Source organism: Pelophylax lessonae, assembly GCF_965119305.1.
Source record: "Pelophylax lessonae genome assembly, chromosome: 8".
Classification (NCBI taxonomy): Eukaryota; Metazoa; Chordata; class Amphibia; order Anura; family Ranidae; genus Pelophylax; species Pelophylax lessonae.
Window position 1 is genome coordinate 236,801,475 of NC_138775.1, and position 16,589 is coordinate 236,818,063.

A 16,589-nucleotide genomic window follows, 5' to 3' on the forward strand; every position below is an offset into this window, starting at 1 on the left:
CAAAGTTTGAAATATCCAATAAATGTCGTTCCACTTCATGATTGCGTCCCACTTGTTGTTGATTCTTCACAAAAAAATTTCAGTTTTATATCTTTACGTTTGAAGCCTGAAATGTGGCAAAAGGTCGCAAAGTTCAAGGGGGCCGAATACTTTCGCAAGGCACTGTATACTTTCGCACGGCACTGTATATGTCCACATTCACTTTATTCAGATGTATTGTCTAATGCTATTGCTATTTGCATAACTCACTGTGTGGCCAGACAGTGTAGGTCTTCTATACTTCTGGACCCCACAGCGGTCTTGTGGGGTGTCTAAAGCTAGAAGATAGTGCTCAGTGTTCCTTACATCCAAGTATACCTAGCAATCCTTAGTTGCTTTTTTGAAAAGAAAAAAATCCTGGTGTTTACTGAGCTCCATAACTCAAGCTGACATTTATATTTACAGGTGAATGAGTCACAACTCTAATAGTTTCACTTTAAATATATGTGAACTAACTGTTTTAGTAAAAATTGCTGAAAAAATATTTTATAAAAAGTACATGCAAAAAAAAAAAAAAAATATCAGCTGACTTATGCAATATAACCTTCTGTAAACTAAAATAAGGTGGAAACACATTAGTGAAATCCTGATACACACTAAAATGTATCATTTTTAGTTTGTTGTGTTCACCTTGCAAGAGAAGAGAATGGATATTGGTATGGATATATTCACTAGAGCATAGAATCCCAGTATCTACTGGGGCAAGGTGACACGCTATTTAGGGAGACAAAGAAGCATTTATTTAAAAACTACTGACACTAGACTATGCACTGTATTTTTTTAGCTCCACCTTTCTTAACTACCTAAATTCTTGCAATGCTACAACATTAATTCAACTATTGTGAGATCTCAGCTATTAGAATGTAATATGTGTGGCAGATCCACCTATAAAAAAAAATATATATAAAAGAAATAAATATAATAAAACAAATAAATAAATAAAAATAACACACACCTCCATACTAGAATTAAAAGCTCGGTTCACTTTTGTCTTTAAGTTAACAACTTGTCCCACGCTACAAAAAAAAGAAAACTATAATTAGGTAGAAATATGTTCATAGATGGGCTTATCCTATAAAAATGGCTAAAGCAGAATTATCAAAACTTAAGTTGGGTATACACCAGTAGAATGTTGTTCAAAGATTTAACATTTTCAAAATGTTTAAGGGGGTCAAATAGACAGTAGTTTTTGACAGTAACAATGAGAAAATTCAAAAAGGAACAGGATGAAATATATATATATTTTTTTTAAAAGGCATTAAATTCTAACTAGTATGCATGTGGTTTTCATGTGAAAAAAAAAAAATGTACATATTGTAGTGCACAAATGCTAGACTCAAAAGCATCCTGTTTAATACATCTGGGATTCCATTCAAGTAAAAGGTCTGGATAATATTTTATGACTTTCAAACTAAATTAATTTGTTGCCTCAATGATGGCAAGATGTAATGATCAAATGACTTTTCAGAATTTCTGTACGTAATTCTACTGGCACATGGCCAGCTTTACAGCTAACATTTTCCTGTTGCAACTACCACAAGCTAAGATTGGTTAGGTACTTTAGGATCAATCACAAAGGTTATACGCCAGCCTAAGAAACTCCATATTCAGCCATGTGACTGTAAAACCTGCTGTATTCGTTTTGTGAATTGAAAAGATTAGTGAACTGCCCACTCTCATTGACACCATGGTATGGGGAAGCAGGTTGGTAGATGAAATATTTATGGTCATTGCAGAGCTCTTGGTGGTCACTCTAGTGGTGAACAGGCATTGGGGTCACCCAACCACTGTACCACCAATGAGCAGATAACGGATTTAAAGTAGTAGTTTTTTTTTTTTTTTAATCTTAATGCATTCTCTGCAGTCAGTTAAAATTAAAATCCACTACCTGTCCCCCCCCCCCCCAATCCTTAAACACTTACTTGGCTCCATGTCACCTCTCCAACAGTGTATCCAGCTCCAGCATCACTTCCCTTGCGTCCTAATTTCACAGCCTAAACGAAGGGTAGCAGAGCCGTGGACCCTTGCAGTTATTAGTCGCTGTGTTCGTCTAAGGACACATACAGCTCAGCACAGGGCCCGATGAGAGCTACAGAAGGCACCTGAAGGAGGGTGCCGGCGGTGACCATAAGAAGAGGTGGAAGTTACTTTCTGTGCAATATTGTTGCACAGACTAGGTGTTATCTCTTTTTATTGTAGCCAGGACCGGACTACCATATTCTTAAAGTGCAGACTCACCTTCTGTTCCTTTGGATTGTCTCTGAATTGGCGGAACCCCCTGAGATAGCAGAGCACAGCCATCTTGAGGCCACAGAGCGTGGAGGATTGCATAGCTTGTTTCCCCAGTACCCTCAGTGACTGAAATCAGGATTTGGTAAGATGGCACCTGCTCAGAGTTCAAGCCACATCTGCCATAATTCTCCTTTACACTGAATAATGACACTTTACAACTCAATCAGTTACCAAATCTCTTAGTGTATAGCAAGAAAGGCAGAATAGCTGATTATAATCCTAAGTAATACTGGAAACTGTTATTACATGAGCTCCAACTGCCGGTGAAGACTTTAGCAAGGCCTTGCAAGTGGGACATTATTATACCGTTACTCTTAAGGGGACACGTTAATGGTATCTAGACTACCCTATCTCTCATTAGAATACAGGTGGTATAGGCTGGCCTGGGGTTCCCCTTTAGCCTGAGCGAATAATATTAATACCTGAATAAGGGAGATAGTGTTTATTGATATTGTTTGATGTTATAATAAGTCTGTTTCTTGCTATCTTTTGAGGTCAGTTTTGCTGAACTCTAGTGGTTTATTCAGGGTTTAGCTGACTGACAAGATATCTACAAGTTATCATCTGAGTAAAAGGTAAAGCTCATTCATATTATGCCAGTGTATTATTTAAAAGGTGCATACAACATGTGTAAACCTAGAGTGTCAGGAGGCTGGACGGTTCACAGGATTAGAGCAGTGCAGAAGAACATGCACTTCACAGCAACCCTCCAGGGGGCAGTGCTACATTATAGAAAAAAAAAAGGGCTTTAATGTCGATTTAAGACTTACAGCCAGAGCTAAGCCAAGGGGTATGCAGAAGAGGTGACCATTTCATTACGTTTTAATAATGAAACTAAAAGAAATGCCGTTACCTGATGGTGTGCTCAAAGTAGATGTCATCCATAGAGGCAGTGACACAGGGACAGCCAGCATGTCGTTCAGCTGAAAGACCAGAACACAACAGTTGTGCTAGGACAGTTCCTCTCAATTTCAATAATGTATGTATTAAAACCAGAGATGTATAGTAACTAAGTAGAACTACTTCACTACTGTACTTAAGTACTGAAAGGCGGTATCTGTACTTTCCTAGAGTATAATTTTTTTCTCCTACTTCCACTTTTACTTCACTACATTTTTTCAATGATTTCAATACTTCTACTCCGATATTTTTTTTTTGTGCTGCATAGTTACTCGTTGCAATTATAAAAATTACCACTGCCAGAACAGTAGATGACAGGTTTCATGAAGCTCAAAACATGTGTATTATCAGCGCATACGAAAATAAAAGCTACTGTATGTATAAATAAAAGCTGCATTTGAAAAAATAAAAGACAATATGATGTTCAAACTTTTGACTTCTTTCTTTAATAACTACACAACACAGTACTTGTACTTTTACTTTCAGTACTTGAGTAGCAATTTTTTTTTTCAAAACTACTGGTACTTTTACTTTCAGTACTTGAGTAGCAAAATTAAAAAAAAAAAAAAAACTACTTGCAATACTTAAGTACAAAATTTTTTGAATACTTTAGTACTTCTACTCAAGTCACTTTTTGATCGAGCACTTCCACTTCTACTCAAGTCACTTTTTGATCGAGCACTTGTACTTTTACTCAAGTATGGGTTTTGAGTACTTTATACAACTCTGATTAAAACATTATCAATTACAGATTTGATTGAGGTGCCACCTTATGGTAAAATCTGGTAATGCAGTACACAAAACAATACTTCTCTATAGAAGCTATGATATTGCAATGGTCAGACTTAGGGTCTGAGAAGTAGTGTAATTAAAAGTTGGATAGAGACAATTTAGTTGGGTTTACAGGTTTCTATGAAATGCTTTAAGATTGTTATTTAAAGAGAAGTATGGATTAAAAAATAAATAAAAAAACATTTATACTCACCTAGGTGGATGATTTATCAATCCGATGCTGCATCTGTCCCCTGCCGGCTCTGCACTGAGAACTGAGAGATCAAAGACTGCTGATCACTCAGTTCTCATCATTCTGTGAGCAGAGAGCTGGGGACTGTGAGTCTCCAGCTCTCTGCTCTTCTGTTCTGCCCCCCTCATGCTCACTGGAGCGCTGAAATGTGGAGGGAGGGGCTGACTCAGGCTCTCAGCAGATCACTGAAAGGCTGAGCCACCTGTCGGTCCAGGGTTCTGGACTGGCTCTGTGACATCAGCTGACAGCGGGCTTCAGCCACACATCACAGAAGTGCAGAACGATCTTTAAAAGTATAGCCAAATTAGCATTGGCTATACTTCTCCTTTAAAGTAGACCTAAAGACAAAACTTTTTTTTTCTTTTTCATACATCCCTGGGAACAGAGTATCTTCATATATATTAAGATAGGGTTATGCCACCTTCAGGTTATGGGACACTTGCAAAAGATAGGAAGCTCCTCCCAGCTGTAACCCTCCCCCAGTTTTTTTTTTTTTTTGGTAGTATACGAAGGTTATGAAGAAGAAATAAAATCAGCGCTAAACTGACCTGTCTTTCTACAATCCAAGGAGGGTGATGGACCTTGGCTCACCATCGCAAACAGCATATATGAAGAAATCGGTCACACACCACCAGGAGATTCAGTGAAGAAGATCTTTATTGTTCATGCAAAGGTACAAGGTACAGCAGGATGGATTTGGTAGACGTGTTTCACACGAATAGTGAACAAGCACGTGGAATTTGTGTGAAACACGTCTACCATATCCATCTTGCTGTACCTTTGCATGTACAATAAAGATCTTCTTCTTCACTGAATCTCCTGGTGGTGTGCGACCAATTTCTTGACATAAGCTCTTTTTCAGAGACAGATTACGTCCCACGTTTTGGCGTGGGCCTTTGTACAAGGCATTACTATATATATATATATATATATATATATATATATATATATATATATACACACATACATACACACATACCCATGCACACTGCTCCACCAGTTAAGACTCTTAATACCGTGGGACCTCAGCCTGGTACTTTCTATTTTGCAGAAATCTCTTTAATTTTAATGATGTTCCATACTTGGTGGGACTGTAACAAAGTGTGTTGGTTTTGTATAAGAGCTCACACACTGATTTATTCTATAACAATGGTTTATATAATAAAAAAACATCAGAGTGGCTCTTCTGGTTTCTTGCATCAAAAATTGCCATAGCGACCGCTTGGAAGAAACCAGTAATAGACCTAGCTGTTATGAAACGCAAGTGGACGTGGATCATACTTAATGAAAAGCTGGTCAGTATATTGAAATATAGGTCTGCTAGGTTTAACCGTGTTTGGGATCCCTGGATTAAATACCTCCAAATTCCAGGTGATTAAAGAGTGAGGGCAGGAGAAGTGGGCTTTCGGACAGACTTCTTGTTCTTGTTTTTCTTTTTCTTTCTTGATCTTTTTCTATTCTCTGCCTCTCTCCCAACCCCGGTCCTTTTTCTTCCTTCATTCTACCCAGTTACTTTGATAGCACTTTTATGTAGAGCATGTCCCCACAGGGATTGCTGTGTGATGACTTCTTAGGTCTCCTCTGATTACCTGCAGACAGTCACAGGGGACAGTTCACTCATCCATCCTTACTCCCAGTTGCTTGTTACTCAATAAACAGTCCAGGGGATTTGGTTGTTTATTTATTTATTGTGGAACTTGGATGGAAGAAGGGAATAGTGGGATACTCCAACTTGAACTATTCACAGTAGATAAAGGACAACTCTCACTTGGCCTCACCAGGTGATATGTGGAAGCAGACACAGACACTGCTTTAACCATACTGCCACTTGTATGGAAGAATTAAGTACTCTTGCTCTCTCTAGCAGCAGACTTAATGCAACTTTATTATCTTCAGGTCACTCTCTAGCATCCCCTTGACTGACACCCGTCCACTGACTCTTCCAGATTCAGATCCTCTCTGACTCTCAGGCCCTCAGGTCGACCACCTAAGGCCACATGGCAGCTTCTATAGAGGAGGGACAGCCAACCCCTCCCTCCCTGACCCCGCTCTCCAGCTGAAAGACACCAAGCACATGAGCCCTTGGCATTTTTACAGTATCCTAGCATGCACCAATGCACTCTGCCAATCACCAGGGCTGCACTAAATGCCTGAGCACTAATTTGACAGGTTTCCTCCCACTGTCCAATATGCCTCCCTATTGGACCAGTGTGAAACACATCAGACCAACTGAGCTGCACCTGAGCACCATGAGCAGACCTCACTAAAAGATCCTGCTCTCTGGTAGGCAGAGAGCAATACAAATTTACCTGGCAATCTCTCTGGTAAGCAGAAAAGATTCAAAAACTATACTCTCTCTTCTAGCACCTACCTAGAAGGGTGCTACACTCACTACCCACATCAGCTGGCTGGTGGGTTGTGGAGATGTCGAAATTCTATTACTTTTTTTTTTGGGGCCCTAATTTTGCATTGTTGTAGGTCTTTATAGAATACTTTGTTGCTACATTGAGCTTGTACTTTTTTATTGCGACTAGTGACTGTAGAAGATCTCTTGGCGTGTATTCGGATCTTTTTACTTCTGTCAATGATGTATTGATATACTCTACTGCATTGCGGGTCATTCTTACTCCTTGGAATCAAAGTTTGCCTACAATTTGTGTCTTTTCTGGAAAACTCCTAATTAACATATTGAAACAGAAAGCCCATTCTACTAGGAGTGCTGGTACTTCCTGGGCTACCCATCAGACTTCAGTAGCTTTTTTAAAGCTGATACCTGGTCTTCAGTGCATACTTTTACCAAGTTGTACCAAGTAGATGTTAATGCCGCTGAAGATGCTACTTTTGGTCGGTGCATTTTGCAGGCTGCTGCATGAGGTTCTTGCCTATTGGGGTTGGTGGTTTGGTGGCATGTTGCTGTGTCCCCTCATGTTCAGTGGCTTGGGACATCCCTGTCGTAATGCATAAGAAGAAGCTCTGGGTCCTTGGATGTACGAAAAAGATTTTTGGTTTACCTGTAAAATCCACTTTCTTGAAGAACATTACAGGACATAGCGATTCTGCCCCTCTTTTTGGTTCATGATTTACTACAAAAATTGGAGCCATGCCCAACTATAGCAATGAATATGAAGATGCTCTATGTCCCATGATGTACTCAAAGACAAGGATTTTACAGGTAAATCAAAAACCCATCTTTGTTTTTCCATTTTAGAGGTTTAAAATCCCAGGTTTAACAGGGACATGGACAGCAATAAAACCTTATAGGTGTTCTAAGCCCTTTCCACACAATTAAAAAAAAAAAAAAAAAGTTTTGTCTTTAGTTATTCTTCAGTTTAGAATAGCAGGCCCTATGTAAGCAAAAGCCTACGTTATAGCAACCCTCACCTGACAGGCAGGCTGCAGTATCTATCCATTTCAGCAGTTGCCCAGTACTGAGTTGTCCACGGTGGTTGGCGTGACATGGTAGCACCATCTGGCTCATGCGCACCTCTGTTGGGTTTCGCCTGTCTCCATCGTTGCTTGCCATGGCACAGCAGGCTGGGACCTGTGAGAGAAGCCAGGTTTAGTACATCTGCTAATGCTTAAGTGCAACAAGTGTCCAATGTTTAAAGATCATTGGTAAATATACAGTATGGCATTATAATGTTCCACAGGTTCTAAATATTTTCTTGGAAGTGGGGGCTTCAGAAAAACAAGTTTTTAAGCCATATCCCACAAACAGCCTAATCAACAGTCAAGATCTCCCTGTTTGGGAATTTAGTGGTCAAGAAGAAAGGTACCCCCCAAAAATGTGGCTGATTTCCAAAGCTTGAGCATATATGGGCCATTGCTCACAGTAATATATCAGGATTTACCTAATGGAAAAGGTAAAACTGCAGTCTAATTGCTTGGAGCAACATTTCCAATTTTCATAAATCAGCCCCAATGCGATGCAAAATGGCTTTAGGGCAGAATTGTGAACATGTTTTTAACAATTCTATGAAGTTAAGTCTTCCCAGCAAGGAAATAGACTTAAATAGTGCCCCATCTTTGGTGTCATTACAAGGAATAGTGCTGCAACTCTGGTGTCAGTGGAAGGAATAGTGTTCAATTATTTATATTAGTGGGAAGAATACTGCCCTGCTGTTGGTGTCAGTGGAAGAAACTCTGCCCCATCGTTGGTGTCAGTTGAAGGAAAAGTGTCCAATTGTCTGTGTCAGTGGGAGGAAAAATGCCTCGTATCAGTGAAAGGAAAAGCGCCCACAGGACAGGATTAAGACAAGCAAAGGGCCGCAATTTGGAGACCCTTGGTATAGGCAATGGAGATACATTTCCTTATAGACACATTTGATAAATAAGGTCTTCATGGTCCGCAAAGAGCTAAAGGGGTCCTTTACAATGCATGGTTTACAGAAGAGCATCCAATGCAGTGCGTGTTTATGAAGTATTTTACTTGTGGGTGGACTCTAGAATTTTCTAGTAGAGGACTGCGCTGACTTTGGACTTGATAAAACACAGTTGACAAACACCAGCAGAAGACATAGCTCCCCAAATCATCACAGACTGTAGAACATTTTGCATTTTATTTGAAAATCAAGGTCCCAGAGTCTGGAGGAAGAGTGGACAGACAAAGAGTCCTAGTTGCATGAGGTCCAGTGTGAAGTGTCCACAATCTGTGATGATTTTGGGAGCCATGTCATTCGCTGGGTGCTGGTCCACTGTGTTTTATCAAGTCCAAAGTCCACTGTGTTTTATCAAGTCCAAAGTCAGCGCAGCCCTCTACCAGAAATTCTAGAGCCCTTCATGCTTTCCTCTGCTGACCAGCTTTATGGATTTCATACTGCCAAAAGTACCAATACCTGGTTTAATGATCATGGTATCACTTTGCTTGATTGGTCCACAAATTCCCCTGACCTAGACCCCATAGAGAATCTGTGGGGTATTGTCAAGAGGAAGATGAGAGACACCAGACCCAACAATGCAGATGAGCTGAGAGCCACCATGAAAACAACCTGGGCTTCCATAATACCTCAGCAGTGCCACAGGCTGATCGCCTCCATGCCACATCGCATTGATGCAGTAATATCTGCAAAAGGAGCCCCAACCAAGTATGGAATGCATACTATACTGTACATACGTTTCAGTAAGCAAACATTCTATATTAAAATCCTTTTTTTATTGGTCTTATGTAATATTCAAATTTTCTGTGATACTGAATTTGGGGTTCACTGGCTATAAACCATAATCCTCAAGATGAAAAGAAAGAAATGCTTGAAATATATCTCTCTGTGTGTAACGCATCTATATAAAATATATAAGTTTCACTTTTTGAATTGAATTACTGAAATTAACTTTTTGATGATATTTTAATTTTAGGAGATGCACCTGTTTAACGTGCGTTAATGCAACACTCCAGAGTGGATAGGGGTGAATGGTGGTAAAATCTCTGCCCTGTAACACCAGGGTTCTGGGTGCAGTTCCTGGACTTTAAATCCTCAGCCAAAGAATATACTAGAAGGTTGATGAACAAGATGGCCCTACAGTGTATTTGCATGATGGCGGTAGGAAAATTAGATTGTAAACTACTACAGGTGCAGGTACTAGAGAGGATCATTCATTGTTCTCTATAAACACCTTAGAAATATGTCGGAGCAATATAAATAAATGAAATTGCAGAAAAGAAGTCAGTAATGTATATAACAAACGTTTTCAAAACTCATCGAGGGACAAAATCGGGAGTTTTCATGGTAAACTAATGCCACATTTTGTTCATTAAGGCTTTATTCAAACCTGAGTATTTTGTAGCCTAAAGTTCCACAATGCTCAACATCAAAAACCCCCACGTATTTCAGTTGTGTCCGTTCACACCCAAGTGTGGTGTCACTTGAAGCTTGTAGCTCTAAAAAGTAAATGAGCTTCTTTTGAGCTAAAAGCTTTAAGCTTATTTGGCCACAGTCTTCAAAGGAAGCTCCTCAAAACGCATAAACATGTGCATAGAAATTGTGCAAAAATCGCACATATCGTATGTTTCTATTGCCTAATAACTAGCTTTATATTGGCTAAAAATAACTGAAAAACACTCAATCCTCATGTAGGTGGTGGGGCCAAGATAATGTTGCTCATACATTGCATATTTGGGTACCACCAACAAGCGTCCTGCTTTCATTCTTGTTTGTGTAGGGCCCACTTCCTGAGGCAGCAATGAATCAGATCAGGCAGCAATTTGGTTACCAGAGGTTACAGTGGTTGCGTTTGATTGCCAGAGGTTACAGTGTATCATTACTGCTCACTGACTGGCTGCTAGAGGTTACAGCACACATTATGGCTCACTGTTTATTTGCTACAGCACATGACTTCTGCTTGTTGATTGGTTTCTAGAGTTTACTGTACAATAATAATGCTCACTGATTGGTTGATAGAGGTTACTGGACATTTTTACCACTCACTAATTGGTTGGTAGAGGTTACTGCTCATTATTACTGCTCGCTGATTGGTTACTAGAGATTACTGCATATCCTTACCACTCAATGATTAGTTGCAAGAGGTTAGTGCACATCATTACTGCCCACTGATTGGTTGCTTGCTTATACACCATGGACTGTGGAGGTGGGGGGATCCATCAATAGATAGAAAACTTCCAGGGACACTATGACTCCTGGGCTCAGTGGCAATGCTGGGGAGGGGGGGGGTTAATCAGTGGCAATGCTGAGGGGTAGATGGGGTCAGTGGCAATGGTGCGGGGATGGGGTTAGTTAGGGGGCAGTACACTGTGGCAAATTCTGAATCATGTAGAGCAAAGCTGGAAATCTTTGGCAAATATATAGAGGGGGATTCTACACTGACCACCAATGTGAGGGGGGTTCTACACTGACCACCAATGTGAGGGGGAATTTGCACTGACCACAATGTAACGGGGGATTTTAAGCCCCCCACCAAATATAAAGAGGGATTTCTACACTGACACCAATGTAATAGGAGCATTTACACCAATCACCAGTGTAAGGGGGGATATACAATGACCGCCATGTAAGGGGGACTATACACTGACAACCATTGTTGAGGAGATTTGTACTGACCACCAATGTAAGATGACATTTCTACACTAACGACCAATGTTAGGGCAATTGAGCACTTACCACCAATGTAAAGGGAAATGTACACTGATCACCAATGAAATTACACTGGCAACCAATGTAAGGGGGACATTCACACTGGCCACTAGTGTAAGTGAAAGGATTGTACACCAAGCCCCAATGTAATAAGAAGATTTACATTGACCACCAAGGTAACTGAGACATTTAGCCTGCATTCACATTTCTTGTGTCAGGAACGCATGCAAAATTGCTTTCCTGACACCACAGAAACTTGCTGCTCTTTGACTGGTACACAGCAGTGGCAATAATTGTTAATGACAACCTCACGCATTTGCTGAGATGTGCGTATTCACATCCACCAAAATTCAGGGTGCTGTGCCACCATGGTATTTTGAAAAAGGGTTCTACCTCCAATTTGCTTACCTTTGCAGAACAGGCTGATGGTAGGCTTAATGACCACAGTTGTAGGCAGGACTTTCAAGCGTACCCTTTTACCTCCCCAGTGGGCAGCATTCAGCAGAAGTGAAGGTAGATATGACCTCAGGGGGGTCATGATATACATTTGAATGCTGCCTCTATTTACATATCATTGCAGCTGGTCCGTGGCTATATACATATTAATAGAATGCAATTTACATATCATTGCAGGTTATTTACATGTAAAAACAGGGTCTGCAGGTGAGTCATCTGTACGTGGCAATAGGGTAGAACTGGGCAGCATTAGTAACAGAACTTCACACTGAGATATCGGCATACAGCATGGGACTAAAACTTCAAGGGACAAGGAAATTTAAACTGGGATAGTTGACAAGTATGGGGCAGCTGTTTTGGGCCCCACAACAATGATGGGGCCCAGGGCAGCTGCCCCTTTTGCCCTGCCGCTATATAATACTTTTTGCTTACTTATGTTATAACTTTCAAATAAAAATTTACAAACAAAAAAAAAAATCTTTCCAGGGACAAAAATTTCTTCAGGCACTCTGTACAGTATACAGCGCTGTGTTCTGGTAGTTATTCTGAGACGTTCCTTCCCGTTCTTGTGAGTGCTGCTCAGCTATTTACAGGAAGTTTTACATTTTATAAATGAATACAAGGCTTCCGCCTTGTAGGTGGAGTTGGTGGAGTTTGCAATGTCTTTCACCTGACTTTACCCCTCAGCCAATCAGAGAAAGCCTTGTTTTCATTCATAGAATACAACGCTTCCTGTGAAAGGTTGAGAAGTGCTCACCTGGCATATTTGATATTTTTCCAGAAATGTGACAGAATGTCACTATACCACTGCCAGAACTCATCACTTTATATTGGATATAGCTGAGGCTTCATGCATTTTAACTGCACTCTGACCACCCAAAGGCAGGTTAACATTGCTGGAACCACATGCATGCAACTGCAGTGCAGTGTGGCGGGATTTCTCCAAAATATCAGGCATCCAGGAGGTGGCGTATTGCTTCCCTGGCACCTGTCAACTGTGAGCGTTCCACCACTGATTGCTTTTCAGGGCTGTGAAAAAAAAAAAAAACAGCTGTCAATGAGAACAAGGCCTCATTCACACTGGAATTTTAATGCTGCCGCTCTAATAGCTTGAATATTTGTGTTTGTTGGCACTACTGCCTGCCGAACACGATTGGGGGGAATCCTTTTAGCTTGTGCCACAAAGTAGAGCATTGTGGCATGTGTACACCCTTGTTTGACTGCCTTAGCAGCTTAAGGGGGGTGCTAAAATGCTGCTCAGCTACCTATTTTTACCACCCCCCATCTGCAAATGTAAAATAAGTCTAAGGCCTGGTTCACACCTATGCATTCATTTGTGCATTTTCAGTTTTGCAGAAACACACTACAGTCCATTTAAAATGGTTTCCTATGGGCCACGTTCACATCTGATTTTTATGGATCAAAAACGTGTATTGAAAAACGCAAAATGCACTTGGAATATGCAACCTGCATAGGTGTGAACCAGGCCTTAAAGAGAATGTAAAGTGGATGGCCAGCTGAAGAGTGACTATACATTTTACAATCTGATTGTACAATCTTCTTTTACTTACCAATTATCAAAATGTAATCTATGCATATCAACAATCCATTCATTGTATTTAATGTGCTGCCCCTTACATCACTTCACATAAGTAGATCTAAAGGAGATTGTACAATCAAATTGTATAGTGCATGGTAAGCTTAACAATATCAAAAAGACAAGATATATAAATAATCTTTAATATGTGAGTGTATTATATAATTAAAAATCTTTTTGTATTTTAATATATGCACATTTTTTCTTGTTTTCCTTTTATATTTGGGTTTCTCTCTTTAAAGTCCCTTGGGCCAAATTCTTTTTTATACATATACAATATGATGGGACTGAGAGACACCCACAGCCCCTGAACGACCAGTTTCCTGTTTTTGCTAAATATATAACCAAACAAAATGTAACGTTCTATAATTTATCAGAAAGGGGTTTACAAAGTCATCAACATTGCTGGAAACAAATCACCAAAACTTTGGACTTGTCCCAATTGCAGCTCTATCTATAACTGTATGGGACTTGGTCAATTTAGATAATGGCTTTGTACAATCTAATAGTGGCCAAACATTCTTCCCTTTAATTATCAGATTGATGCGTGAAGAGATCAAAGCGAACAAAACAGCAACAAATGAACAGGCAACTTCCCTACCAACTGATTGGCTCAGTTTAAAAAGCATTCAATCAAACTAATCAACCAAGAAAGAAAATGATCGAGTGTGTTGCACTGATTGGCTGCATTTCATATTTCGATCAATATGATTATGAGATTTCATGGCAAAAAAAAGAGATGTGGTTGACAACTTACGATTATAGCTTAGAACTATCGATATTCACTTCCCCGTGTCATGTTGATCAAATTCCTATGGGGAGAGATCAATTAGAGAAGAAATTGATCATTAATCAAAGCGTATATGGCCACCATTAGTGCAGCAATCAACTTTGAGGCTCAGATACAGACATGGGATCACACAGCTGTAAGCGGTTATGTAATACAACCAAAGGATGTTATATACACAGAATGTAGGCGTTCTAAATAGAGAGGACAGCTGAAGAGATCTAATATAATAAAGTTTGATATTTATAGCGTAAAGAGACAACTTTACTGTCACGTCAGTCGCTGGCCTTCCACCTGCCGGGTGTCCCCAGAGCAAAGCATACTTTCATCGTCCCTCCTTCTCACTCTGCTCAGCCAGGACTTCCCTAATCCTGCAAAACAGCCTTAAAGTGGCAACATCAGTTTTACATAATCAGCATCCCCATCCTCCATAATCAGCATCCCCATCCTCCATAATCAGCATCCCCATCCTCCATAATCAGCGTCACCATCCTCCATACCAGGAACTCCAAACTTTTCAACACAAAGGCCACATTGTATATTTTGCAAGTATTTACGGACCGCAAAAAAACAAAAAAGGTTTTATAATTGAACTAATCAAATTTAAATGAATGAATGCATTTTACATGGAGTTTTTTTTTCTAATTAACATGATATGATTTAAAACAACAGGAAAAACTTCAGTAAAAAAACAAACAAACAAACAAAATCCAAATAAACGTAAGCCCAATCAGAGTTCTTCTTACATTAGAGTCTCCATCAAAGTCCCCCTTACATCAGAGTCCCCCTTACATGAGAGTCCCTAGCAGTTCCTCTTTGCATGAGAATTCCCCATGAGAGTCCCCCCTTACATGAGAGTCCCCATCAGGGTCCCCCCTTACACGAGAGTCTCCATCAGAGTCTCCTCTTACATGAAAGTCCCCATTAAAGTCCCCCCTTATGTTAGAGTCCCCATCAGAATCTCCCCTTACATGAGAGTCCCCATCATAATCCCCCTTTACATGGGTCCCCATCAGAGTTACCCCCATCAGAATCTCCTCTTAGATGATTGTCCTCATCAGAGTCCCCCCCCCCACATGAGAGACCCCATCAGAGTTCCCACTTACATGAGAGTCCCCATCAAGGTCCCCCCTTACATGAGAATCCTCATCAAAATTCCCTTCTTACATGAGAGTCACCATCAGAGTTCCCCTTAAATAAGAGTACCCATCAGATTCCCCCCTTACATGTGAGTCCCCATCAGAATGCCCCCTTACATGAGATTCCCCATCAGAATCCCCCCTTACATGAGAGTCTCCATCAGAATCCCCCCTTACATGAGAGTCCCCATCAGAATCCCCCCTTACATGAGAGTTCCCATCAGAATCCCCCCTTACATGAGAGTCTCCATCAGAATCCCCCCTTACATGAGAGTTCCCATCAGAATCCCCCCTTACATGAGAACCCCCATCAGAATCCCCCCTTACATGATAGTCTCCATCAGAATCCCCCTTACTTGAGAGTCCCCTTACATCTGAGGGCCAGATTTGACCCCGGGTCGTAGTTTGGAGACCCCTGCTTTATACAATGGTTGGCCTGTACATTCTACATTGGCTGAGCCTACGCACAACACAAACACCAAGGCAAGATAATACTTGTTCAGTTTTTAGCAAACGAAAAATAATGGCCCCGGTTAAACCCGTCACGCAGGTAACATGATACAGAAATAAGGTTGCTAGAATACATTCACTATTGTTGACTGCTAAGCATTTCAATGGTCCCTGTACTAAACATTTCTTCTACTATCCTGTAATACAATGGCAATGTATATTGTATACTTGTGATACTCATTGACCTGTTGTAAATTAATGTTAACAGCAAAAAAAGAAGTCAGCCTCTGTTGGCCCCCTAAGGGTTTGCAAAGTCTGCGTGACTCATCTAAATTCCCTAGAATAAAGTAATGTTTGCCCATTTATATATTTTCTTAAATATTATTTTATTAAAGAGAGAGACTGGATTTCTCACCAGTCTTTGCACTCACAGTATTGCCCCTTTAAATTGTCTCCATTAGAACTTCTCCTTTCACAGGCTGTGGAATTGTGGGTAGGTCAGTCTCAGCTGCTTGCAGTTTGCTTTGGCTGTCAGCTGTAGGGATGGCGGAGAGGAGAAGGATTTCTGCCCTGACATAGAATGGATCTGTGTGATGTGAAGTGTTACAGCGCTGGGGCACATCTATATGTGTCTAGTCTGTGTTCCTCTTTATGAAGGATCCCGCATCACAAAAGTTTACTACGGGTCACATTCTGATTACTCATTGCATGCTTGTCTGCTGGAGTCACTGGCATCCCACAGAGCTGGGCGCAGGGCACTTTAATGAAGTAAAGGTGCATTATCTCTAAAAAATGATTGTACACTGATCGTCATATCTGA

At 40.5% G+C, this 16,589-nt stretch overlaps 1 protein-coding gene across 2 annotated transcripts in view; it reads right to left on the minus strand.

Annotated features, from left to right (window-relative positions):
* The window catches only part of ACOT11 (acyl-CoA thioesterase 11), a 70,489-nt gene extending 54,104 nt beyond the window's left edge, over positions 1–16,385 (minus strand). Inside the window, exons 1-4 of one of the 2 annotated variants that reach the window (XM_082264890.1) lie at positions 16,201–16,385; positions 7,637–7,796; positions 3,185–3,254; positions 995–1,055 (exon numbers count right to left, since the gene is read on the minus strand). In XM_082264890.1, the coding sequence (XP_082121016.1) occupies positions 995–1,055; positions 3,185–3,254; positions 7,637–7,778 (273 nt within the window). In that variant the 5' untranslated portion in view covers positions 7,779–7,796; positions 16,201–16,385. Of the gene's footprint in view, positions 1–994; positions 1,056–3,184; positions 3,255–7,636; positions 7,797–14,448; positions 14,555–16,200 lie in introns of those variants that run through there. The other variant, XM_082264889.1, reaches the window with a different exon arrangement.
* Between the last annotated feature and the right edge of the window lie 204 nt (positions 16,386–16,589).